The sequence below is a fragment of the Lissotriton vulgaris genome, chromosome 5 (genome assembly GCF_964263255.1).
Source record: "Lissotriton vulgaris chromosome 5, aLisVul1.2, whole genome shotgun sequence".
In the NCBI taxonomy this organism is placed as follows: Eukaryota; Metazoa; Chordata; class Amphibia; order Caudata; family Salamandridae; genus Lissotriton; species Lissotriton vulgaris.
In genome coordinates this window covers 1,607,696,864-1,607,724,579 of record NC_141693.1, presented here as the reverse complement: position 1 = coordinate 1,607,724,579, position 27,716 = coordinate 1,607,696,864, and the positions used below count along the sequence as shown (strand labels likewise).

Here is a 27,716-nt window from a genome sequence, read left to right as displayed (position 1 = left end):
AAGACTACAACAATTCCTGCCAGTCTGGTTAAACATCACTACAGACAGGTGGGTATGGCAAATTATCAAACATGGCTATTGCCTAGAACTCACGTCAACACCACCCAACATACCACCCATGCACCGTCCAATGTCGCAGGAACATATAACATTACTGCTGCAAGAGGTCATCAGTATGCTACAAAAGGGGGCCATAGAACCAGTCCCACTCCAACATCAAGGAACAGGAGTATACTCACTATACTTCCTCATTCCCAAAAAGGACGGGTCTCTCAGACCAATATTGGACCTAAGGCCCCTCAACCAGTGCATTTTATCAGAACATTTTCACATGCTCACTCTGCAACAAGTCTTACCACTGCTGCGGCAGGGAGACTTCCTGGCAACTCTAGACCTCAAAGACGCGTACTTTCATATACCAATACACCCTGCTCACAGAAAGTATCTCAGGTTTACGATTCAAGGACAACAATACCAGTTCAAAGTCCTGCCATTCGGTGTAACAACAGCTCCACGGGTGTTCACAAAATACCTAGCAACAGTGGCGGCGCATCTCAGGAGAAAGAACGTTCATGTATATCCATACCTTGACGATTGGCTAATACAAGCGCCATCGGCCCAGCAATGTGCCAGCCACATGTCAAAGACCATTCATCTCCTGCACAGTCTAGGTTTCTCACTGAACTCCCCGAGGTCGCACCTGCAACCCTCCCACGTCCAACAGTACCTGGGAGCAACAATAGATACACAAGGAGCAAAGGCATATCCGAACACAGCACGTATAAACGGAATGCAGACATTAACCCCTTAAGTGCTGCTGACGGCCAATGGTCATCAGCAGTGCTACCTCCCCAGTGCTGCGCACGACCATTGAACGTCCATTCAGCACTAGTTCTAATGGACAGCGCAGCACTGGGGAGAAATGTTTACACGCAGCTAAGGTGTTAATCCAAAGGTTCACACCCCATCACTCATTGCCAGCTCGAGTGTTTATGCAACTCATAGGCATGATGGCCTCGTGCATTTTCATAGTCCCTCATGCCTGGTCCTCATGCGTCCGCTTCAGGAATGCCTAGCAAAACAGTGGAACCAGTCAAGGGCAATTACAGGACCTAGTGTTGGTGACCAGTCAAGCATAGAACTCACTGCATTGGTGGAATCCACAAAATCTTTGCAAAGGACGACTGTTCCAAGAGCCTGTCCCACAAATAGTGATGACAGCGGAAGCATCTCTGCAAGGCTGGGGAGCCCATGTCCTGCATTACACAGTTCAGGGACTATGGACTATACAACAGAAAAAAATGCACATCAACCTTCTGGAGTTGATGGCAATCTTCCTAGCACTAAAAGCATTCAAAAAACACTTAGGCAACAAGACTGTTTTGATCCGGACGGACAACATGACAGCGATGTATTATATTCAAAGACAAGGAGGGACACACTCCCCACAGCTTTCGCACCTGGCTCAAAGCATGTAGAAATGGGCCATTCAAAGGAACATGCTTCTCATGGCAGAACACCTGCCAGGCAAAGACAATCAGATGGCCGACCTGCTCAGCAGACACAGTCAACAGATGCACGAATGGGAGATTCACCCCAATGTGCTCCAACCATTCTTCCGGAAATGGGGACAACCAGAAATAGATCTGTTTGCCACAAGCGAAAACGCGAAATGCCAGTACTTTGCCGCCAGGTTCCCACATCCGCAGTCGCAGGGCAATGCGATATGGATAAACTGGTCAGGCAAATTTGCGTACGCTTTTCCCCCAGCAAAATGCGCCAACATTCACTAACGCTTGTCCTACTTGCTCCCACATGGGCGAGAGCACCATGGTACACAACGTTCCTAGAACTGTCAGTGGTGCCTCATCAAAGACTGCGACTAACACCCAATCTTCTAACTCAGAACCATGGCGAAATCCAACACCCAGACCCGCGACAGCTGAACCTGGCGATCTGGCTCCTGAGATCCTAGAGTTTGGATACCTAAACTTGCCTCCAGACTGCATGAATATTATCAAAGAGGCAAGAAGACCCACTACCAGGGCATGCTATGCGGCTAAGTAGAAACGATTCGTCATTTACTGCAGTAACAACGACATAAACCCATTACACGCTTCCACACAAAACATCATTTGCTATCTCTTGCACCTACAACGTTGCAATTTAGCCTACTCATCCATCAGGATACATCTAGCTGCGTTAGCAGCATATCTCCAAAACAGGCAACACCTTTCACTATTTAGAGTGCCAGCAACTAAAGTATTTATGGAGGGACTCAAACGAGTCATTCCCCCAAGACACCCACCTTCACCAGTCTGGAATCTGAACATCGTTTTATCCAGACTTATGGGACCAACTTTTGAACCACTACACTCATGCGAACTACAATTTCTTACTTGGAATGTAGCTTTCCTTATTGCCATTACTTCACTTAGAAGAGTTAGTGAGCTGCAAGCCCTCACTATTCAGGAGCCATTCATTCAAGTAGTGCAAATAGAGTAGTTCTCAGAACAAACCCTAAATTCATGCCAAAAGTGGTGTCCCAGTTCCATATAAATCAAACAATAGACCTGCTGGTGTTCTTTCAAAACCCACAGACAGTTGCTGAAAGGGCCCTGCATACTCTAGATGTCAAAAGAGCTCTGCTATATTATATAGATAGAACTAAGGCATTTCGAAAGACAAAACAGTTGTTTGTTGCTTTCTCACCACAACACAAAGGCAACCCTATTTCTAAATCAGGTATAGCCAGATGGATCGTTAAGTGCATTCAGATATGTTACTTAAAGGCAAAACGCACCTTAACAGTTCCCCCTAGGGCGCATTCTACACGCAAACTAGGGGCATCCATGGCTTTCCTGGGAAATATTCCTTTACACGAAATTTGTAGAGCAGCCACATGGACAACCATACATACATTTACCAAACACTACTGCGTAGATGTACATTCCAAACAGCAAGCTGCTATAGGACAGGCTGTTCTCAAAACTCTTTATCAGACTGCTGCAGCTGGCACAGGCAGCCACCGCTATGGGAGATACTGCTATACATTCTATGCACAGATATGAATTCAGCAGCCCACATGCCTTGAACGGAATATGCTACTTACCAGTATGCATCTGTTCTTGGCATGTAGGGCTGCTGACATTCATATCGCCCACCCGCCTCCCCGGTGCCTGTCGCAACTGTAGCATTCACTCTTTGCATGGACATCTCTTACTGTACTATACTCGATCTCTGCCACAATGGCGAAAAACAATCTGTGCATGGAGAGGATGCCCATGCGCACTGTAGTCCAAGGGAGGAGCCACCTATCTCGTGATACTTCGAAGACGCTTCCAGGACAACAATGTGCAATCATCCGGACCCAACACTAGGCAGCGATCTATGCACAGATATGAATGTCAGCAGCCCTACATGCCAAGAACAGATGCATACCGGTAAGTAGCATATTCCTTACATAGCCCTTAGAACCCCTAAGGAAGTGTTGAAGGGACAGTTATGTAAAACATAATTGCACTACATACACTATGGTATTACTAAAAGCTACATCTTGGATGCACCATTTTATCGCAAAATGATTTTCACATTTTGTATCAGTCTATTTTATACAGTGTGTAATGAGAACAGAGACGCGGCTGCAGCACTGCATAGAGGACTAAGAATGAGGAATTACCAATGGGACCAGGGAAACAGCTACAGCACTGTCTAGGGGACTAAGAATGAGGAATTACCACTGGGACCAGAGAAGCGGCTAGCAGCACTAGCTAGAGGAATCAAGAAAGATAAATTACGACTGGAAATGGAGACACAGCTTCAGCACGCCTAGAGGACTAAGAATGGGGAATCATCACTTTGAACAGAGACACAGCTGTCACATTTGTGACCAGGTAAAGAACACTAGCCCTGTTTACAGAAATGGAGCACGGGGGAGCTCTGAGCGAATGAAACATAATTAATTATAAGAACTAAAGATTGGGTGAAAAGGAGCTAGCGAGTAAAGTTAAATTTCTAACATTTTAACTTTGTGACTGCTCTTCAGAGACCCAAACTCTGTAGATCATAAGTGAAAGCTAAGGTGAGAACACACAGAGAAACGGTGGGTGGGAGGGCAAAGCATTAACACCAGTCAGCTGCTCGTGTTTACATCATTTACAGAACATGGGGTAGGCAATTAAAAAAAATTATGTGTGAAACAAACTGAAATGGACAGAAACTAAATGAGTCCTGTTACAGGGCCAGTCGCTATGGGAGGGATCCACAGACCAAAAGTTAGGAATGTTAAAAGGCACCCAGAACAACCAATGACACGCGATGGGCCAGCTTGAAGCCCATGTACTGAATATAACATGTCTCTCAAAGCAGTGCGTGGGTGCTGCTAATCTAGACCTAATCATTACAAATGTAGTAATACTATCACAAAATGTCTTGCATAATGCTGCATAATCTGCATTTTCTTGTTGGATAATTTACTAATTCTACCTCGTAATTTGGCCCTGCTGCATAATTCCAGTGACCCTGGGTATATGCAGCCTTAGGCTTCTATTCATTTTTAGGGCCCGGGCTCTGCATACACTGCGCATGCAGTGTCGCGCAGCGAGAGTCCTATTCCCGGCGTTTCGAAAATGGACCTTGAAATTCCACATAGCTTGTGCGTGTGGATATCCAAGGTCCATTTTCATTGGCCTTTGCGTGTGTGCTGTTTTTTAACAAAACATGCAATAGGCCATAGGCGGTCGTGTAGCTCCGCCTATGGCCTATTGGTGTCTGTTACGCGCACCAGACGCCATATGTTTTGAATTATCGTGGCTGTCAAGCCGCGATAATTCAAAACATGTGCTCGCAGTGGCGCGCGCGCACCACTCGCGGGCTTTTTTTTGTCTAGTTCGCTGTGAGGTGCGGTGAGTTAGCAGAGACCGCCTCCGTCGGTGCCACCCACTCCCCCCCCCCCCCACCTCCACAAGACAACTCGCTCTCTTTACGTTTTCGGGGTGGGATTATTTTTAAAAAGAAGTATCACTCGCAATTTCCCAATCTGCTTGGCAGAGCCCTCTGTTTGCCGGTACCAAGGCTTTCTGCCTCTCCAGGCTCTGATGCTTACGAGCTCTGTCTTTCTGCCTCTCCGGGCTCTGAAGTCTGGAGAGCAGTATTTTTGCCTCTCTGCGCTCTGACGTTTTGAGCGTAGTATTTCTGCCTCTCCAGGCTAGGACGCTTAGGCGCTATGTCCTTCTGTCTCTCCAGACTCTGATGCTCTCTTGCTGCCTCTGTAAACTCCAGTGCTGAAGAGCTCAGACTTTCTGGCCCAGGCTCTGCGGACCTCTATGCTTCAGTTTCAACAGTCTCTGTGGCTTTAGCGCTGTGGTTTTTGCGCCGTGCTCGGATGCTGTGGCGCTCTGTCTGCACGTCCTTCAGAGATCTGATACTGTGGGACCCCGGCTTCCCTTCCAGGCTCCGATGCCGTGAAGCCCCATGCCCCATTTCCTCCGAGCTCCGCTGCCTGCGACCAATGCCTTCCTCCCCTAGGCTCGGATGCCAGGGCGCCCCCTCGGTTCCTCCTGCTGAGGTGCCCCTGGTCTCCGCTGCTGTGGGGAGCTCAGGTCCTGCCTTTCCGAGCGGGGATTCTGTCTCTCCTCACCCCACGGAGCTGCGCATCTCGCAGTGCCGTCAGGGACAGTCCGCTCCCCCGGCCTCCCGCAGCTCGGTTGTTGCAGGACCCCAGCCGCGGTCACTGGAGGCCAGAAGTGCCCGGGGGTCGTGCGCATCCTTCGGAGCTGCGAGGCTGCTTCCTCGGCCAGTGTGACGCTTTTTTTTGGTTCTTCTTCTCCCCTCCCCTATGTTGTTTCTGCCTCCTCCCTCCCTCTGTCTCCTCTTGTCTGCGCCTCTCTCCTGCTGCCCCTCTGCCCCTAGCCAGATGCTGACAGTCTCCTGCTCGCTCCCCCTCCCCCTCCATGTCTCTTTAAAGCGCCATCTGCTCTGAGAATCCACACTATGTTCTAATCTGCCTGACAAGTTAGCAGAGGCCCACTCCCTCTGTGCCACCATTCCCCCCACCCCACACCTCCGCAAGACAACTCGCTCTCTTTACGTTTTCGGGGGTGGGGTGGGGATTATTTTTAAAAACAAGTATCACTCGCAATTTCCCACTCTGCTTGGCAGAGCCCTCTGGTTGCAGGGTACCAAGGCTCTGTGCCTTCGACCTGGGTGAGGGAGACCCCCTTGGATCTGTTTCGGGGGGGCGGGGGGGTTCATCCTTTACGTGTCCTCGAGATTCTTATTGTTGAAGACGAGCACACCGACGTGCACACTAATGTATACACCTATAAAATATATCACAAATTTCATTTACCCTCCCCCACCTTAGGGAGGCACTTCCCTCAGGGGAATCCCTCTATGTCACCCCCTAAAGCACGTCACCCCGGGCTGCTGTCCCCTGCATTTATCCAGACCTATGTGTGAAGTTCACCTTTATTAAGCTCAGCACCTATTGATTATGCCACGAGTCTTATGTATGCTCAATTCATATTAACAATGGTATGCTTATCCTTCATTGACCTTCAGTTCCCATTGATGGTGCTGAACCCCAGTGATGAAACTCAGATGACCCCCTTTTCCCTTCCACCTCCTATAGAAGGTTCAGCTACCACTGACCTTCATCAGAGTGAGAGTGAAAGCAGAGTGAGAGACAGCAGAGTGAGAGTGACAGCAGACTGAGAGTGACGTGAGAGTGACAGCAGAGTGAGTGTGACAGCAGAGTGAGAGTGACAGCAGAGTGAGAGTGACTCAGCAGAATGAGTGTTCCAGAGAGAGCAGAGTTTGCGTATGCTCTGTGAGGGGAGCAGCAAGGAGGGGACGCCCCAACCAATCAAGCGCAACTACTCACAACCTACTGTACGATTACAACACAGGCCAAAGAGCAGAGCTAGGTCTTTTCGCATTACGTAGGGTGAGCAGTGTGTGAGTGTGTAGGGTGAGCAGTGTGTGAGTGTGCAGGGTGAGCAGTGTGTGAGCGTGCAGGGTGAACATTGTAATACAGAGGTATATGCGTATGTTATCAAGATTGTACTTTAATGTATGTATTGTGTTTGGAAGGCCTAGTCAGATATGTTTTCTCATATGCTTTTAATATCTCAGGAGGATACTGTTAGAAATAATGTTGTCGGGGTTATCCTCCGGGAAAAGACTGAATCGCAATTTTATAAATTTTAATTTGTGTTTTTATAAAGTTTTATAAATGTATAGTGTATACTTTTATGGTTGTAATAACTCAAATAAAGTTTTAATGACTGACTGACTGACTGACTGACTGAGTGTGTAGGGTGAGCAGTGTGTGAGTGTGCAGGGTGAGCAGTGTGTGAGCGTGCAGGGTGAGCAGTGGGTGAGTTGCAGGGCTAACACTGAATGAGCGTGCAGGGTGAACATTGTGTGAGCGTGCAGGGTGAGCAGTGTGTGAGTGTGCAGGGTGAGCAGTGTGTGAGTGTGCAGGGTGAACATTGTGTGAGTGTGTAGTGTGAGCAGTGTGTGAGTGTGTAGGGTGAGCAGTGTGTGAGTGTGCGGGGTGAGCAGTGTGAGATGTGTAGGGTGAGCAGTGTGTGTGTGTAGGGTGAGCAGTGTGTGAGTGTGCAGGGTGAACATTGTGTGAGTGTGCAAGGTGAACAGTGTATGTGTGTGTGCAGGGTGAACATTGTGTGAGTGTGTAGGGTGAGCAGTGTGTGTGAGTGTGGGGGCAGTGTGTGAGTGTGCAGGGTACGAAAACTCGAACTAAGCCCATCACACACACACATAACACCACACACATAACACCACACACATAACGCCACACACATAACACCACACACATAACACACACACAAAACACCACACACACACACACAACACACACACACCACCACACACACAACACCACACAAACAACACCACACATTCACCACCACACACTCAACACCGCACACTCACCACCACACGCAACCACACACACAACCACACACACAACCACACACACACAACCACACCGTCAGTGCATGCTTTCACCTGGCACAGACACCACCAGCCATCAGTGCAGCTTCCACCAGGCACACACCACCAGACGCCAGGGCACGCTTTCACCAAACACACACACCACCAGCCATCAGTGCACACATTCACCAGCCACACACAACACCAGCCATCAGTGCACGCTTTCACCAGGCACACACACCTCCAGCCGGCAGTGCACGCTTCCACCAGGCACACACACCCCCAGCCATCAGTGCACAATTTCTACAGGCACACACACCACCAGCCATCAGTGCACACATCAATTGTTAACGCATCCACAATTAACTATTGTAGCAATCGAAGCATGGCGCACTTTACTTTTAAACATATTCATCTAAAGCGCAGCATGCCACCATGATTACAATTCCAATCCAACCCACATAATTCCACTACACGCCACATGCATACACTCCATAACACATAGCTAAAAGACATTGCCATTCACAATGCCATTAGCTCAAACTCAAATAAATCCGAGACCTATTGCATTTCCAATGCTTGTTTAGGGTATATGTATCCAGAGAGGTCTATTCTTCGACACCTGTTCTTATTAGAGGGTATACGTATTCATAGCGGTTTGAACTGAGGGTATTGTGTATGCATCCATAGGGGCATTTTTCGATTGTATGGTACCTATATCTTTTTCTGAATGCCGCGTGAACATATCCAGAGGTTCCTGGTCCTGAACTGTGTAGATATCCATAGGAGCCTGCTCTTTTTGTTTCGTGCCTGCGCCGTGTTCTCATTGGAGCATATGTATAGCCGCGTTGTGTTGCGCTGTGTCTTTATCGTATTCTTTGGTGTATCTCTGTCTGGATCTGGTCGCGAGCGGCTCAATCCTGACCTGTCACGATAAGAGGAAGAGGATGGAAAGCTGTCTGCAGCCGGAGGAAGATATCCTGCTGAACATGGCAGAAATTATGTCAACGGAGGAGGAGGGGGGACCAGGCCTGGGGGAGGAGGCGGGGCCGGGTGGAGCCTGGTGAGCAAATAAAACCCTGCAGCCTCGGACAGAGTGAACCAGCGCTCCTTGATAAACACGGTTCGGGAACACTGGGGAGTCTCGGCCGGTAAACAAGGCGGAGGGAGACGAGCGCAGGCTGGACGCCTCGGAGGGGGCTCAGGCCCGACCCCGGAGTGCAGGAGCGGTCCTCCGTGGAGACCAAGGACCCGGCTGAATGGCCTTAGAGATGGGACCCAGAGCGTCCTGATAAACCCCAGAGCGCCAGGACACGGAGCGGCTGTCAGCGCAGGTGCCTGGAGCGCAAGAGGACCCCGGTGCGCAGGTACGGCGGCGCCATCTGCGTGCGGCTCCATCAGGCAGAAGGGGGCTGAGGGAAGAGGGGCTGGGCGACAAGTGCCGGCTGCGTGCCTCTAGAAAGGACTGCATTCTACGGGATCCGGCTGTTTTACCTGGTGCTGAATAAAATGTTCGTGCCCGAGCAATAGCCACCGACACACACGGTCTATTTGGGCTGCGTGTGCCCCTGTGTTGGCACCCCCTGTCCTGTCCACGCAGTGTATGTACGGTTCAGGCATGAACCCTATGGCCAGGTACCACCGATATGAGCAGGCTGCTCGCGTTACGGTCTACTCCTGCCTCGACCCGGGGGTGTCCCGGAGGCCTGGCACGCGCCCTTGGGTGGATGGAGCTGGTAGGGTACGCCGGCGGTGGCGTTGGCAGTGAGGCCCGGTAATCCAGGTGACGCTGCCAAGGAGCAGTGCCAGCACTGACAGGTGTTAGTCATGAGACCGATGGACGCGGCGTCTGTCCCCAGGGCAGGCAGAGTGTTGTGGGGTCTGCATAGCGCACTGTGTAAATGAACAAGTAGCCTCGTTGCGCAACCTGCCTTTCTTGCGGTATAGAACGGGTGGCTTCCTTTCCTCTGGAGGCGACGGGACACAGTAGCCACGGTGATTTCTCCAAGGGAAGTGGTCTGAGGTTTCTCTTTCCGAGGGTCTCTCTCAGGTGAAATCCCCTAGATATATATTTTTCCGAGTTGAGGGAGGGGGTAATTCAGTGGCGCCCCATCTTGTTATTTCTCAAGACCATCTGTTATTTCTGGCTCTGGATGTAAGTGACGTCCCCGCCTCGTGACCGATCCGGTGATACTCTCTAGTACTCTACAGTCCCAGTGGGGAGCCTCTCGGGTCCCTGTCTCCCACAATCCCCTCTAGTACATTCCGAGTGTGGGCAGTGGCGGCTGGTGACATTTGAAAGTGGTGGGGCGTAAATACTGCACTGTGGCGAGCGCAGCGCAGCGAGTGAGGCCGAACCACCTATGGGGGGGGTTGGGGCTTCTCCCACGAGAACATTTTGAAAAAAGTGGGCAAATGGTGCATTCTCAAGCACATTTGAGAAAGAGGTGGCTTGGCGAATACATCTCTGGGAGTAGCCAGACATGTCTCTTTACACTTGCACAGATACATCTCTCTCCCTGCATTCATATAGGCACAGTCACCCTGCACTCATAGACCCATCACTCACCCTTCCCTGACACATCAGTAAGCCAGCATTCACCCATCCACATCACTCACCCTGGCCTCACACAGGCACCCTGCTTACCCTGCACTCACACGGACATCACTAACCCTGGACTCACACAGGCAAACTGCTCACCCTGCACTCACACAGACATCACTCACCCTGGCCTCACACAGGCACCCTGCTCACCCTGCACTCACATGGACATCACTACCCCTGGACTCACACAGGCAAACTGCTCACCCTGCACTCATACAGACATCACTCACCCTGGACTCACACAGGCACACTGCTCACCCTGCACTCTCACAGACATCACTCACCCTGGACTCACACAGACATCACTCACCCTGGACTTACACAGGCAAACAGCTCAACCTGCACTCTCACAGACATCACTCACCCTGGACTCACACAGGCACACTGCTCAACCTGCACTCACACAGACATCACTCACCCTGGACTCACACAGGCACACTGCTCAACCTGCACTCTCACAGACATCACTCACCCTGGACTCACACAGGCAAACTGCTCAACCTGCACTCTCAGACATCACTCACCCTGGACTCACACAGGCACACTGCTCAACCTGCACTCACACAGACATCACTCACCCTGGACTCACACAGGCAAACTGCTCAACCTGCACTCTCACAGACAACACTCACACAGGCACACTGCTCAACCTGCACTCACACAGACATCACTCACCCTGGACTCACACAGGCAAACTGCTCAACCTGCACTCTCACAGACAACACTCACCCTGGACTCACACAGGCACACTGCTCAACCTGCATTCACACAGACATCACTCACCCCGGACTCACACAGGCACACTGCTCAACCTGCACTCTCACAGACATCACTCACCCTGGACTCACACAGGCACACTGCTCAACCTGCACTCTCACAGACATCACTCACCCTGGACTCACACAGGCACACTGCTCAACCTGCACTCACACAGACATCACTCACCCTGGACTCACACAGGCAAACTGCTCAACCTGCACTCTCACAGACAACACTCACCCTGGACTCACACAGGCACACTGCTCAACCTGCATTCACACAGACATCACTCACCCCGGACTCACACAGGCACACTGCTCAACCTGCACTCTCACAGACATCACTCACCCTGGACTCACACAGGCACACTGCTCAACCTGCACTCTCACAGACATCACTCACCCTGGACTCACACAGGCACACTGCTCAACCTGCACTCTCACAGACATCACTCACCCTGGACTCACACAGGCACACTGCTCAACCTGCACTCTCACAGACATCACTCACCCTGGACTCACACAGGCACACTGCTCAACCTGCACTCTCACAGACATCACTCACCCTGGACTCACACAGGCACACTGCTCAACCTGCACTTTCACAGACAACATTCACCCTAGACTCACACAGGCACACTGCTCAAACTGCACTCACACAGACATCACTCACCCAGGCTAATTCTAAAATGTGGGAACTCATTTTAGAGATGTTTATAAATAGTCGCAAATTAGCATTTCCGTTTTCCCTTATGGACTTTGTACAATTTCTGTGGAAAAATATGCCCTGTGGCGAAGACTCAAAGCACTGGAATGTCAAATTTGCTGCCTTGTACTGTCAAGCCACCTGCTAGTCGAGTGGTGTTTCTTTAAACTCATGTGTAAGTAAGGATACATTAGAATTGCTTGAGATTAGGCTGCATTTCAATAAACTGATGCGATAATGCGGTGTCCCATAAAGCAAGTAAAAGATTCGTAATTGAGTGCTATGCTGCGACATGGATGGATGGTGACACTTCACAAAATTATAAAAAACAAAAGCTTAATCTATAAAACTTCGACACAGGCACAGCAATACTATAATTATTAAAACATATAATATTCATGTCGTACTTCCCTCTAGGGTTAAGGGCTGCTGTTGTAAATATCCCACTAAAGAGAATCGGGGGGAGGGGACAAAAACAAATGAAAGAGTCATTTCCCCCATTTCATACAGTCTCTCTGTATAAATAATTATTGCGTGCTACACCATGAATCGGAAACTCCCGAGTATGTGATCTAGGACTGTGTCTGTTAGTAGAGTGCAAAATGGCATACGGGTTGTTTTTATTTGCACACTATTCACACCTCTCGAGCAAGCAAACGCTTGCAGGCAAGGTGGCGCTTGAGGATGGGGGCGTACCCACTGCTGGGCATCAGAGCACCAATGCATACCTCCAATAAGCCATGCTACAATGACAGACACCTTTTGAGCAAGGGACATATATATACCCCAGCCCCTCTGTAAATGTGCCTTCGTTTTCACGTGGAGGAGCCGTCATGTTTATATATCTACTCGTGCTTAAACATGAGCATCTTTTGAAACAGTTCTGAATTCTGAAAAAGGTAGAACTGTACACTCCAGTCCAGATGCAGAAATAAACTGATGGAAGTGAGGTTTCTGCCTGAACTGTGTAAGTCAGGCCTTCAGGGCCACATTACGTGAAGTTTGGATTCGAAACAGCCGAAGAAGCCGCAGATTACAGAGTGTTTCGCAAGACAGAAAACAAAATTAGGACTTCCATTAGATCTCTGATGCAGTAGCAGGGCTACTTTTTTTTTGTTTACAAATCCCTCCACCTTCTTCTGCCACAGGCTAACACACCTTCACCTTAAAACAATACAAACATTCCATGATTCAAAGTTTTTCTTTCTAAAAAAACACTCTATATTTATTAAGCGCCTACTGACTCTGGATATTTTTATAAAACTCAATTGTATTAATGTATTTACTTTCAAATGGATACTCACCTTGAACACGTCCTTTCCCCACTCCAGTCACAACATTTATTGGCAGTCGGGAGCCGGAGGTCACAGTTTTGTCTGGAGCACCGGTGATTATGTGCTGCTGCTACACCTGTGAGTGCTGGGGCAAGCTGGGAGCTCTCCGAGAAAGTGAAGGAGGGTGGGGTGGAATAGTCAGGAGCCTAGAGGCCCACGATGGTGAGGACTGAAGAATGGCTACAGGCACGCAGACTGGAATACCAGAGGCCTGCCATGTGAGAGAGTGCGCGCAGGCCACCAAACACATTGCAGCATGTCTCCGTCTAATGAGGGGGCTTTCTCCCTTCTCCCTCCACCCGCTCCACTTGCATGCCCTCGACACTGCAGCAAATCACGTCTTCGGTGCCGAGCGGACTACACCACAATACTTCAAGGCACTCAGAGTGAGAGATGACTGAGGCACCTACAGAGCTCTGGGACAAGTAATGGGCAGAACCCAATGAACACTGCGAAGTGACCTGGGTGACACAGGAGTTTGAGCTCAGTTACACTGCACCACTTCAGGCAACAAGACAATCTGCAAGACAGAAGACCACGTCATCGGGGTGAAGACAATCTGCGTGTGGCCCTGCACAGGAGGATAAGTGCGAAGGTAGTCCGATTTAACTGGGGGAACACCGACAGCTCGCATGGGGTATTGGAGTGCCTGCAGGCAGGCGTTGATGAAATAACCCAGCAAAAAAAAAACACCCCAGAAGACCCACCTGAACATTACTTTTACCCACTGTACACCATGATGGGAGGAAAAGGTGTACGTTACGAGAGATGTTCCTACGTAAAAGTAAGGGTGAGGGAGGGATGTAATTAGTAAATGCTCACAGAGTGACTCACAGTATCCGGCTACCGGCTTTGATGTCCCCAGTTTCTTCAGCCCGTCCAAAGGCAGCAGGTCGGCTGGGTCATTGTAATTGTGCATGAACTGCACCAACTTCTTTATCCTCCTCCTCTGTTGCTACTTGCTCCCTGATCTCGGCCTCCTTCCTCTCCGAGTCCGACAGCATGCCCGAGTGGAACATCTGGGTGGCGGACCCCAGGGGGGCATACACTTACAGCGCGCCGCTCTCTCATCCATTGTCTAAGCTTTCCTTAACAGCTCATGCGACCCGCCCGCATTATAAAGCAGGAGACTAGGTCGGAATCGGATCTCACCCAGCTGGCAGCTCTACCGGTACGTACTACTCAGAGAGTTTAGGCGGGGCCGCGGGAGTACAGTTTGGCTTTGTTTTTTTGTTTTTTTGTTAACTTCAGTGCCACATCGGGGCTTGCCGTGCCCTGTCGCTCATCCTGGTTGTGGCATCCTCAGACTGTTCTGGTGGTCTTGCAGGGCAGCTTTCATGAGCTGCTCACTGACTGACACTCGCAGGCGCAGCAATCTTCCGGGCATCGCTGACGCTGTGGGACACCCAGCGCTGGAGATGCGGCCGCAGCGCTCCCCGTGCCTGTGGTGGGCCTAGTTTAAATTCTAGGGCTCGCGCGTGGCGGTAACTCAGCCAATCCTGGCGCAGCATAACATCACCACTGCGCCAGGATTGGTTAACGTGCAGGGCTTATACTGCCCATAATGAGACCCGGCTCCCCCGGGTCTCTGCCTGTGTTCCTGCTAGAGATGGAGGAGGAGGGAAGGGGCTACTGCGTGTGTGCGCATGCGTGGGCAAGTCAAAAAAAATGACTTGTCCTAAATGCGCACACACTGCTGCTCTCCCTGACACGCTGCTATCTGCCAGCCTGCCACTCACTGCCACAGGCCCGCCCCCACCCTTCCGCCACGCGATGATGTCATTACAGTTAGTGACTCACACTCCGGAAATAATTCATTATGACTGTCGGCGCTGGCCGCGCTGCGCTCGTAGTTCAAATTTTTGGTATGCCCTGCGCAGTGTCAGTGACGTGACGGTCGTCCATGGGCCATGGCTAGTGGGGCAACGCCCCAACGCCCCCAATGGACGAACCGCCACTGAGTGTGGGGTCGGGCCCGAGTCTCTGGGGCCCCCTGCCTCCCACACCCAGTATACAGCAGCCTAGCATTTTTGGTTGGTTGTTTATGGCCTGGTTTTAACCAGACGGGGGCGCAGAGGTGATAACCCCAGCTGCCCCCGCCCCCCATGGTGTCTTTATTGTATCTGACCCAAGGGGTAGGGCGGGATCTCGGAAGTGACGCTGCCTCCCTTGACACCTTTGTTTTCGGTCCCACCAGTACCTCACCGCCACCGCTCTGGTTCTGATGGCGGGGTTACAGTAACGACCCCCTTCTCCTTCCCGCACTCTCTGATTTTGACCCAGAGCGTCGTTAAAGCAATCGTGCACCACCTGCCCTATCCTAGCCTTTGTTTTGCCATGATTTGTACCCCGGGGGGGGGGGGGGGGGGGGGGGTGATGAAGTCCAGCCCCCCACTCCCTCGCGAGGTTCATCTCTGGCCACTGATTCCGATCCGAACCTGTGCTAAAGCGAGATTACCGCATTCTTTCTCCTTACCTCGGAGATCACTTCTGTGAAGGTGGCTTGTCACCTGCTACTTGAAGTCTTTGTTGGTTCTGACCTGGAGGTTTGTTGTGGTGATGGCGACTCATACTTTTCAGCCTAACAGTCGGTTTTGGGTCTGACCTTTTGGCCTTTTGAGTGTGTTGATATGACCTTCAGTAGAGTGTTGTTGGCTATTAAAACAAAACTAAAAAACAGGACTGGCTTTAGGTGACTCGGGACAGACATTGTTAGCCAGCTGTTTTTAACCTGGGTTTTAGAGACCTGTTCTTAAATGCCCCTGCCACCATCTTGTTTTTTCTCCCCACAGCCATGGAGGAGGGCGCCAGGCTCCGAAGCAGCGCGGACAAGAACACAGGGAATGGGTCCAGCGCCGACACAGCCTCGGCCTCGGGTTCGAGCACCGGAGACGGGGGCGGTGTGGCCCTGAAGAAGGAGATTGGGCTGGTCAGTGCCTGTGGCATCATTGTTGGTGAGTTGGGCAGAGTCTTTTGGGGGTTCATAAATTGGGGGAACAAGGAGGAAAGACCTGATTGACCCCAAAATTACTGGGTCAATTTATTCAGATCCTAAAAACAATTTCACCTCACAGCAGCCAGGGGCGGCTCTAGGATCATGGTGGCAATGTGCAGGGAGCGTAGGTAGGGGGCCCCGGAAGAGGGGGTCCGGGCGGGGTAGAGCGTGGATGGGGGGGGGGGGGTTGTCAGGGTGTTTGGAAGTGGAACAGAGCTAGAGACCGCCAAATCCCTGCCAGGGGCCGCCACGCAAATATGTATCCATCCTCAGAGGATTATTATATTAAGGATATATATTGGCGTGGTGGCCCCTGGGGGTTGGTGGCCCTGTGCAGGTGCACAGCTTGCACATGCCTAAGGCCGCCCCTGCAGCAGCCCAGCTTCTGTGACTGCTGCAAATATGTTATGGCCAGACCCTTGAGGTAGCATCAGAGGCTCCTTATTAGTGGCCAGTGGTCGCGAGACAGCAGCCAATGCTCTGCAACAACGTCAATAGCTCTATGAATGCATTTAATATTTTGTGGAAAGTTCCCCAGCGTCAGCCAGGGTTCTGCAACTGATGATGGCAATCGCCCTGCAACTGCAGGCAGTCCTTGCAGTAGAGACAGTGCTCTGCGAGCTAAGTCTGGCTAGGCCTCCTGATTCCGAACAAGACCTTTGTGTCTGTATCTTCTCCTGTGCCATGACTACCCATGTGTACTTCTGTCCGAAGGAGGCCATTACCCCCTGGCTCACTATCGCCATCTCTGCACCTCATGCCAGCCTGTGTGGCCCATGTGCCACCAGTGCTGAGGGTTCTTCCTCTGACGCAGTCTCACTTCTCTTTAAGAAAATAGTGCTGATCAGGCGAGGACTTAAAAACTGGTTTAGTCAGTAGTTTGGGTACATAAAGTGCTTTTCAAGAAAAAAAATCTTAAAGGAAGTGAAAGCTCAGCGCACGTGCCTGAACCGCCATGGTTGGCAGATCTCGAATAAGCCTGCACCACAGCCCACTTAGAAATCCCTGCTGTCCCTAGAGTAGAGTGTTTACAGGTTGAGGTCGGCCGCAGAAGATCTATTCCCCAGGACACCTTGGCGTTTAGACCTGACAGGGTAATTAATGCTCTGGACAGAGCTATTCAGAGGGTTATATGTGTTTTGCAGGTTCAGATATTTGACAGCTAAGCTAATATTCAGGTTATACAAATCATACAGGTTCAACCTTCAGACAGCAGAGCTACTTCTTGGGGTAACCATTGTGGGCCTGAGTCACAAATGCACTTTGTAGTACGTTCTGTAGTACTACAGTAGCACTTGCTACATAGTGCTATTATTTACACTTTTGTAGTAAGTACCTGCATCCATTATTTTCTATCAGTGGGAGTTGCAGTACACGTGGTTGGCAATGTGTGGTGCTGGACCTACTGCAAAAGTGTAAGTTTGTTACAACTATGTAAGTTGCTACAAAAGTGCAGTTTGTGAATACCGAAAATTAGTAAACTTACTCAAAAGTGTAAGTTACCTTTTTGAATCAGGCCTAGTATGTTGTATATGTCCCATGAAAACCTGTAAGTAGTTCAGCCTTCAAAACCTTTATTACCTAACGACCCACAACAATGTGTGATAGTTCATAGTGAATATTTCTGTCCAATAATTGATAGTATGATACCCGAATACCCATGTCTTAAAATATATTTTTTGGGTTTCTAAGTGCTTTCCTTCATGCACAAAAGCAACAAATATCTACTGTGGCAATACATTGCATTTATATAATTTAGGATTAGGTCTAGTTTTATCCTTCTTACAGACTTCATATTGCAGACTTAGCTCAGATTTTACAACAACTCTATAGTCAGAGACTTGAACATTAAACAGCAGCTCAATCCCCCTGGAGATCAAGTTTTTCTTTCAGGAGGCAGAGATTTTCTCCCCATTAACTTGTTGCTTGCACGCCCTTGTCTTCTACCCACAGGTAACATCATCGGCTCTGGTATCTTCGTGTCTCCCAAGGGTGTGCTAGAGAATGCTGGGTCGGTGGGGCTGGCCCTCATCGTTTGGATTGTGACTGGCGTGATCACCGCCGTGGGGGCACTATGCTACGCTGAGCTTGGGGTCACCATTCCCAAGTCTGGAGGTGACTATTCCTATGTAAAGGACATCTTCGGAGGACTGGCAGGGTAAGTGTGGCTGCTTTTTATCATTGCCTAGCATACTTAGTTTTTGTTTTTTCCCTTTGAAGGCACTCGCCTCCTCACAGCATGTGTAGGAACTGGAACCTATTGTTTAATGTGATGAAATCTGCAAACACATGGAAGGGCGCTTTGTCAGATCCATTGCCTCGCTGGAAGCAATTACCTCCAAACCCTCAGGAAATAGACACCCTCAGATCCAGACCTTGTGAAGTGCGGGCACCTCCTAGTGTGTGCACCCCCTACTCTCAAATCATTGATTCCTCCTTCCTAGAAGTCTATTTCATGAGATCCAACCCAGTTGATGGAGTGACATTGACCCCCGTCCTTAGAGTTGTGCCCCATTCTAATTCATTTTGGGGAAGAAAAGATCTCTCCAACACACTGTGTTCTAGTCATCATTATCTTCATCATTCAACTTTATTTCGGTCGTTTAGACCATAAAGTGCACGTGCAAAGAACAACATACAAACAGATTTTAGAACCCAACCAATGCAATCAAAACCCGATGGATGAGTACATGAGTTGGAATACAGTACAGTAAATCTTGGCATATTGTCTACCAAATAACAATGAATAAATACAATACAATAAGCTAACACAAAGAAATTAAAATTATACAATAAGGACACAATCTAAAAATCCATCAATAAATAAGAGGGCTTCAGTGCTGGGCTAGAATTACCAAAGAAGGGGCCCTAACTAAATTAACTGAGTGGCCCACAATGCTGGCTGGTATCTACACTTTTTACGTACTCAGAGCTAATCAAGAAAATTACACAATGGACCCAAAACAGTTGCATGTGAATAGCTGAATACAATATCTAAAAATTATTGATCTGCATACAATGTTCATACTTTAGACAAATGCCTTCTTATTGCCCACATGTGACCAAAGAATTTGGCAATGGCGCAAATGATTGTCTGGGTGGTATCTGCTCTTAGAATACGTAGGGCCTCAACATGGCAACGCGGGCCCTGCAACTTACAGATTGGTTTCAACAATTTCCGTCTGGAATAAAGTACTTGGGGCAAACCAAAAATACATGGGCAATGGTTTCAATAGCAGAAATGCACCTGGGACAATGGGGAGAAGGAGTGGATACCTGCCCCCAGGAGCTAGTAAATGAGTTTAATCAAAGTGATCCAAAGCCAAACTGCATATAGAGTTTCCTGTCCAAAGAAATGGTGATAAGAGCAAGATAAATTTCATAAAATCCAACAATTTTAAAATTCATAAAATCCAAAGTTAGACGTCCCCATGAGGAGCTAGTAACTGAACCCTGGGCTACCCAATCCCAATACTGTTTTTTAAGTACATCCACCACAGGTGACCATCTACCTAATGTTAATTTCTGCCGGGAGGTATGCTTCTCTGTGACTCTTATTTTTTATGTTGCACTGTTTCGAAATTTTTGCTACAATACCTGTTTTCTTTTTTACTGAGATCATGGAACCTTTGATATTTCAGTGATTACTGACGGGCTGAACACAGTTGTAACACAAAATAAGCCCTCTTTGCCTGTACTACATTTTAGGGAGCTACCGTCAGGTGGGTAGGAGAGATTGGAGAAGTTGGCAAGTAATCTTCTGTGCTAAAAACCTCTGGATCTTCACCACAGATGTGTAGACTTTGCTCCGGCTAAATGCTGATCTGTGGACCGTTGCTCTTGTTGGACTTTAACTTTTCTCAATTGCTATAATTGACGTCAAAGGTGAACATATTGCGATTTGGCACAAAGGCAGCTCATAATGGCATTTGGTTGCAAGATCAATGCTTATGCTGACATACACATATTGCCTCCTTTACACATCTTTGAGGTGTATGAGGATTTTAAGGATGAGACTTTGCTGTTTGCCCAACAAAGGTCAAACATTCATCTGTGATCCAAAAATGTTTGGGATTCCTGTAGAACTCTTTCCACTTAAGAGCAAGAGGGCCTCCTGCAATTATTTCTTAGCTGATGGTATAATTTCCTACTTAGGGCTCATCAAAAGGCTGCTGGAGGGTTCAACTCTAATGAAAGGAGCCTGTACTGAAGTGTTCACCCACATGCCTTGGAAACTCCTTTGTCTTGTTCTATTGCAGAATGTGCTAGAGCCCACTGTGAATGTCTAATTTGCTTCCTCCTCTGTGCAGTGCAAGTATAGTGATCCATGTAACATCGAATCCTTCCCTTGTTCGAGGACATCCGTGCCCTGGGTCAGCTGGGTGCGGGTAGGCAAGCCCTGCCCCTACAACCTTCCAAGCTCCATGTCTTCACACAGAGAAAGCAAGAGCTTGGACCACTGATGACACTTGATCTAACATATATGATTGTTGGCTTTGAGAACTGCTGTGCATGTTGCCAGATTTAATAGAGAACTTTGCAAGAGGATTGGAAATTGTTTTTGAGTTTTGATTCTTAGAACACGTGCATAGCTCTGAACTTGAGACAGGCCTTTTTTTAGTTTTCACATTAGTATCCAGAGTAAGCCGACATGAGGAAGACAACTTTATGTTTAACCCCTGCAGTTAGACCGTCTGCAGCGTGCACAACCTCTGTCCTGGAGCAGGAGGTATATTCAAGCTTCCATGGACCACATCCCCTAGCCGCACATTCACATTCATTGAGTGTGTTACAAGTTTTCCTGTTATCATACTCACGGCGATGCTGCATAATGATGTGGTCTCTTAATACGGTAATCAGTTCCACATACCGCCATCTTTGGTTATTGCGTGTCCAGCAGGTCTAACAGAGACTCCTCTGAGGTGCTGAAATCCTGGACAACATTCCTTTTGTACCACCTGCGTATGGGCTTTCTAGTCACAGATTAATATAGCCCCTTAATGTGTGACTGGCTTATCCACTGGCAGCTTGGCCAAGATCAATGTTTAAACCCTGTAGGAGGCAGTGGGCAATAAAAGATCGCCTTTTGATCAGCTCAATAGATACAATTTAAACTTCCACAATAACAAAAATGTAGTATTAAATACCAGTAAAGGACTGAAAGCAAGGGTATTCCGGGAAATACAAATTTATAGTTAGGACTATGAAGGGAAGTAGACTGCTAGTGCCAGTACTTATTGGAACATCAGATTTAGTTGGTTTCTGGCAAACAAATCTTGAGAGGAACCTTATGCTGTGGAGTAATGCTTAACGCCTTAGATTTGTTCAGTGGACCCAGTCATGATGCTGGAGTGGGGTGAATTTTGCCTTGGTGGAAAATGTTCGCACAATTCTCCTATTAGCTTGGCAATTGCCTCTGATCCAGTCTTTTAACAGCATTGAACTTCCCTGGATTAGGGGCTGGTGCATGCTGGTGGATGGATATGCACCATTACTGACCTGTCTCCACCCTGACTATATTCCATGGTGTTTTCTTGACATTCTGATGCCTCTCCACCCGCACATCACGGACACAAATCCAAGCCGTTCTCTGCTTCAGGACTTAGAATGCTGACTTATGGGCACAGTGTTGACCCTGCCACCAGAGTAAGTCGGTTTCCCAAGACAACAAATTCTGAGCCGAAGTTGGCATCTACGCTTCTTGTTTAGTACTTGAGGCGGCTGATATTAAGGCTTCAAGAGGCTTGAGAAAAGATTTTCTAGCATTGGCTAATGGCTTGTTCTTCTGCAGTGTTATCCACCTTGTGACACAGGAGTGCTTTCTAAGCACCATCCATGATGAATTCTATGAACAGACTGGGCCCAGGGCTTTGGCGAAACCACAGGTAGCTTAAAATTGTCCAGTTAATCAGGTGTGACAACACCTTGGTCTTCCTTGGAATCCTTCAGGCTTTGCAAGATCATTCTTGAAGAGGTGAAGTACTCAAGCAGATTCAAATTCAGTTCAACCAGTTTAGCACCGAAATAGGAGTGGTCCAGGTTAAGCCTTTACGGAACCTAGTTGGGATGTTTAGCCTTTATGGAACCTGGCCAGGATTCATATGAGCTGGACAAAGCTAGATAGAGGGGGACAAAATAATAATTCACAAAAGATGCCACCAGATTTCCCATCCCTAAATACCTTTTTGACTTTTGGAAGCTACTGCAAATAAACTTAAAGCCTGTAATGGCCCCACAACGAAGCACATCTTTGATCTCCCAGAGTACCACAGATTCCCACCTTCCCAGGGAGATAATTTGTGGCTGATACAGGGCGGGCCTTCACTGTTCAAGTGGTGGCTGCATCTCCACATTCCACTATCATAATGGCTAGCCAGTAAATATACATTTACTTAGCTGGATTATTTTGTTTTTCAGGCAATACAGACATATAGTGACCCGGCTAAAACACTACTGTTAAGTTCCAATCATAATGAAGTTCATAAATTAATGCTAAAGTAAAAGACACGTTTGAGGTACAGTATTCCAGTTGCAAACATTGGATTGAAGAATTTTCAAATGTCATTCTGCAAAGCTAGTCCTTCATTTGTGTTTCCATGAAATACTGATGCATCAGTGGCAAAGCATATTGCTTGAGGGTGCAAAAATAATTCCTAGGTTCCAGACATCTTGGATCTTGAATATAGGGGTGGGCCGATCACCTCCATTTTGTTTTTCAGTGGCCTTAACTTTTACTTTACCCAGAAATGTTGAAAGGCAATCTCTCCTTCTTATCCTGCTCTGGAACTACCAGGCATTTATCAGACCTAACTGAAGACTGCTCTGGAAGGCTAGAAGTCAGGTGATATGCCATACAGAATTTCTCAGTCTCTCCTGCACGCGGTGTTTCCTATACCAAAGAGTGCAACATTAAACTCAAATAAGCTGAGGTGACAGGCATACCCTGATCCATATTGCCATCTAGTCCTCAACCACACCTGCCAGGTACTACTGGCAATGCCCAAACTGTGTTGCGCACTGAAGGGTGTCTAACAGCATGCCTGCTTTAGGTAGCGCCCCGTTAAGGTTTCTGAAATTTATACAGAAATGCTAGAAGCTGATCATTTTAAGGGTGATCTTTAGAGCAATTGTTATAGGATTCATAGATCAATATCTTCCTCGTTGCTGCTTGCATAGAAGGCCTGGCTGTTTTAGGTGACCTGCAGATGGGTGTCTCTGAAGACCTCAGAGTCCATTTTTCTCCCTGGCTGTCTGGAGAAGGTCGCATGGGATGTTTCTATGACCCTGCAGAATACGTGCTTCTGAGACTGAAGGATATCTGTCCAGAGTTCTGACTTTGTTATTATTGTGCACTGATCCAAGGCGACGCCAGCAATTCTAACTTCTCCTTGTTAAAGTAGAGCGTCATCACATTAGTGTGGCATCTGTGCCAGGTTACAGGACGGCTGGTGTTGTCAGCCATAAGGTGAACTTGTGAGACACTGTAAGGTCCAAGCCACGTCACTTGCATGTTGTCATTGAATATTATGACCAATAAGACCACCTGCCCCACCTCACAGACACTCTAATCACATTGCTTCTGCCGGGTTCTAGCTGCCTTCAATTGACTAGATTGAGACACAGAAGTATCCAGCTTTTTCCATGGGTACACGCCCCGGTGTGCAGTGGGAGCTCATCCAACCATGATCAGTGTTCCAAGGAATTTATAGTAATTCGGTTATTAGGTGTGTTTACTAGGATTTTCTAAAATGGCCATGGGATGACTGCATCATGCAATTAAGAGGGTGGAAGCCTGAAATGCATGCCCCAACAGTTTGGGATATTTGTTTGCAAGTTGGAAACGTTTAACAGACTACACCTATCCATGGTGGCACAGGATGCCAACTTGCAGCAGGGTGTGTTCAAAGTCGGGACTGGGCTAGAAAAACGGTGTTTTGACTTCTGAGTCAGGGCAGAGCACATCATGTTCTGTTGCTAGCTGCAAGGTGAAGGATCCTAATTTCCATTCTCCAATGTAGACACATTTTCTTTGTATATGTGCAGGAAACCAGCGAAAATGATTTCATGTACGCAAATGGCATGGATGTACAATAGAGCCCAGGACCAGTGTATGTGCTAGGCAAACGCTGGTCCACCTCCTCTGTATAAAACCACTGACATGCAGGGGATTTAGCGAGCACGTATGAATGAGAATTCAATAGCTCATTTCTAGAGCAAAGATGAACTGACGCCAACAGTAGCAGAGACCAGTGTGGGGAGACCCACAGTCACCCAAATACACGCAAGTCAGAGAGGACGATTTCACATCGTTCAGCAGTGCACACATGTATAATGCAGCCCAATCCAGGGGTCAGCAGTGATTATTTTAGGCTTGTGTCTCTCCATGTGGTTCTGATAGCGTCCTGGTGCGCTCTGGATTATCCCGAGGTGTCCTGGTCCGTAACCCCTGGATTGTCAAATCAGAAACTAGGCCATCACTGACCAATGGGGAGAGCAAAACAATCTTAAACCTTACTTGCAGGAGCTTGATAGCTCAGTCACTCATGGGGTGTGTGCCCAGAATGCAGATGTGCAAGGGACGAAGCTACATCCAAACAAACACTATAAGCTCCTTTGTGAGTAACGATATCAAGACAAAAGAAGAAAGCAAGAGCAATAGCCAGTGGGGTTGGTACAGAGGTGGAGGAAGACTAGGACTTTGTTTCTCCTAAATTTAGTTTTAGCATACGTTGTCCTCACCTGGGTGGTTGTATCCGCCAATGCATCAGCATTCTCCATCCCAGCCGCAGGCCTTGCTCAGATGCAACAATGCCGCTGTGGGGCAGATGGTGGGCTAAAGCAAGTAGTCAGAGACTGTATCTACTAGAGGATAGGTATCTTATTTTGGAGTGTTTTTTTTTCCAGCTGGCATTACTGCGGCCTAGGCAGTTTGCCTCACTCTCTAAGTTGGAAACCAGAGGTTGGGGAAGTGGGGCAGTGTTTTACCTCACCACTCTGAAGACGTCTGTGCCCCTGTACTCCTACTGCTGGGCCATTTTCAAAGCTAAGAGTAAACTTCACTGGTCTGCCAGTGGCCGGCCACCTCCACCCACTGGCAGCCAGCATTGCATCTGCCAGAGAACTGAGCCTTTCCACTTTCTCTGTGCCACGCAAGGCCAGGGTAGTGCTTCTTCACCTTGCTGCCAAGCTGTGCCCTGCATTCCACAGGTTGTTGCTGAAAGAGTCAGCACAAGCCAACACTACCTTTATACAGCTCCATGCCACCTTTCCCAGATATCATTGATAAATTTAGGGTGGCTCTCATACTTTTTCTAAACAACTGCTCGAATATGGAGTACTGCATGCTGTCTTGGGGTAGCTTCCTGTGAGTAAAATGAAAAACGTCTTGGAAAATGTCTTTCCGTCCCATTTCAGGCAGGAAAATGCATTCAGAGCCTTTTTGAATGCTTTTATCCAGAGACAACATGTGTGGGAAAAACGTGTGAAAATGGAATGCAGTGTGAGTCTCATACTGGGTTAACACACGTGCACACCTTAAAAGCACTACACAACTCAGACCCAGCATACCTCAACAAGCTCTTCTGCTTTCACAACCCCTCCAGGTACCTCCACTCAGCCAGACTCCTGCTCACACACATCTCACATATATGGAAAGCTAGATCCAGCAGTCACGCCTTCTCCTACATAGCTCCTAAAACATGAAACCACCTGCCTCTCCACACCCAAGCCGCCTCTTTGATTCCTGAATTCACCAGGAAGCTGAAGACCTGGGTCTTTGAGCAGCCTCTCTAGGCCATAGGCACAGCATTATTCATACTTGCTCTATGCCAGGGTGATAGTGCACTCTACTAATTAATATCACATAACATACCCTTTAAGTTGCTGCCTCTCAGCAAAGCCAGGAGTAGTCCACAGCTACTTCAATAAATTCCTGGCAATGCAGACAACAAATGGAATTGGCCTATTGCTCAATGCATTCTTAGTAAGGGACTAACCAATTGCCCCCTCCAGGATTGTATCCAACAGAGGCAGCAAACCTATGCACAAATTTGTGAAGGTGAGAACTGTGTTGCCCAGTGCAGTCTGCAGAATTCTGACAGCACAGTTTCTCTGGTAAAATACTTTCCAAAAGATTTCATCCAGCTCAGATGCCAAACCGAGGGAGAGGTAGGAGCCTAGCATGCTCTTCACCACTTTTGGTGTGGACATGGCTGGCTGCCCTTTGTTTCTTTCCCTCTTTGTGAGGAGGTTTGCTATTGTAGTGAATTGCCCCTTTCTAGCTGGGTGCACTTTTGTTGTGGTTGGAAAGAGGAAAAATATTGCAGTGCATTTGGTCTTAGCTGATTAGCTAGGCTACTTTGATCCTTTCTCTCTTGACTTTGGCACCTTCTTTATCTGCTTGACCCTGTGCATCTTCCACGTGTCTGCATCAAAAAAGCCCTGTGAGAAATTGTATTAGTTGGGGTGGCTGTGAAACAATACCAACTAATAATGTCACTGTTCTGTATCAGGTCCAGTTAGGTTACGTAACTTTGATTTAAACCTTAGTCCAGTCCTAGGTAGATGTGGCACAGAGCAGTCAGGCTTAACTCGAAGGAAACTAAGTCTAGTAAAAGACACAATGCAATAAAAATCCCACTCCAATTTATACACATAATATATATTTGTATCTTTAAATATAGGCTGAAATTACAAAAATCTGACAAGGAGTTTTGTTTTTTTTAAAAAACAGGTTTTCATAAATCACTGCAGTTCACTCAAAATGTCTCATAAATCACTGCTTTTCATTTGTAGTGGTAGTCTGTGAGCCTCGAACATCAGGATCTGGCGAAAGTAAACGTTTCCCTGTCAAACTTTTACCTGCACTTAGACTCTGGTTCGTTTTTTTGTCGATGGAACTTGTAGGCGCTGTCCTCTGCAGCTTGGATTCGGTGTTGGGCTGTCAGTGGATAGTTTACGTCCAGCAGTCCAGTCAATCAATCAATCAATCAAGACATTTATAGAGCGCACTACTTACCCGTAGGGTCTCAAGGCGCTTAGGGGAGGGGGGTGCCGTTACTGCTCGGACAGCCAGGTCTTGAGCTTCTTCCTGAAGGAGAGGTGGTCTTGGGTCAGGCGCAGGTCGGTCGGGAGGGAGTTCCAGGTCTTGGCGGCCAGGTAGGAGAAGGACCTTCCTCCTGTTGTCGCTCTACGGATGCGTGGGACGGCGGCGAGGGCGTGGCTGGCTGATCGGAGGTGGCGTTTGGGAGCGTAGAAGTTGATTCGGTTGTTGAGGTAGCTCGGGCCTTGATCGTGTAGGGCTTTGTGTGCGTGGGTGAGGAGGCGGAAGGTGATTCTTTTGTTGACGGGGAGCCAATGCAGG

The 27,716-nt window shown here is 48.3% G+C and overlaps 1 protein-coding gene across 1 annotated transcript in view; it reads left to right on the top strand.

The window, feature by feature from the left end:
• Nucleotides 1–8,976: 8,976 nt before the first annotated feature.
• SLC7A8 (solute carrier family 7 member 8) overlaps nt 8,977–27,716 on the top strand; it is a 103,745-nt gene continuing 85,005 nt past the window's right edge. Inside the window, exons 1-3 of the mRNA XM_086923757.1 lie at nt 8,977–9,323; nt 16,152–16,313; nt 18,308–18,512. Coding sequence (XP_086779883.1) covers nt 16,154–16,313; nt 18,308–18,512 — 365 coding nt within the window. The 5' untranslated portion in view covers nt 8,977–9,323; nt 16,152–16,153. The remainder of the gene's footprint in view (nt 9,324–16,151; nt 16,314–18,307; nt 18,513–27,716) is intronic.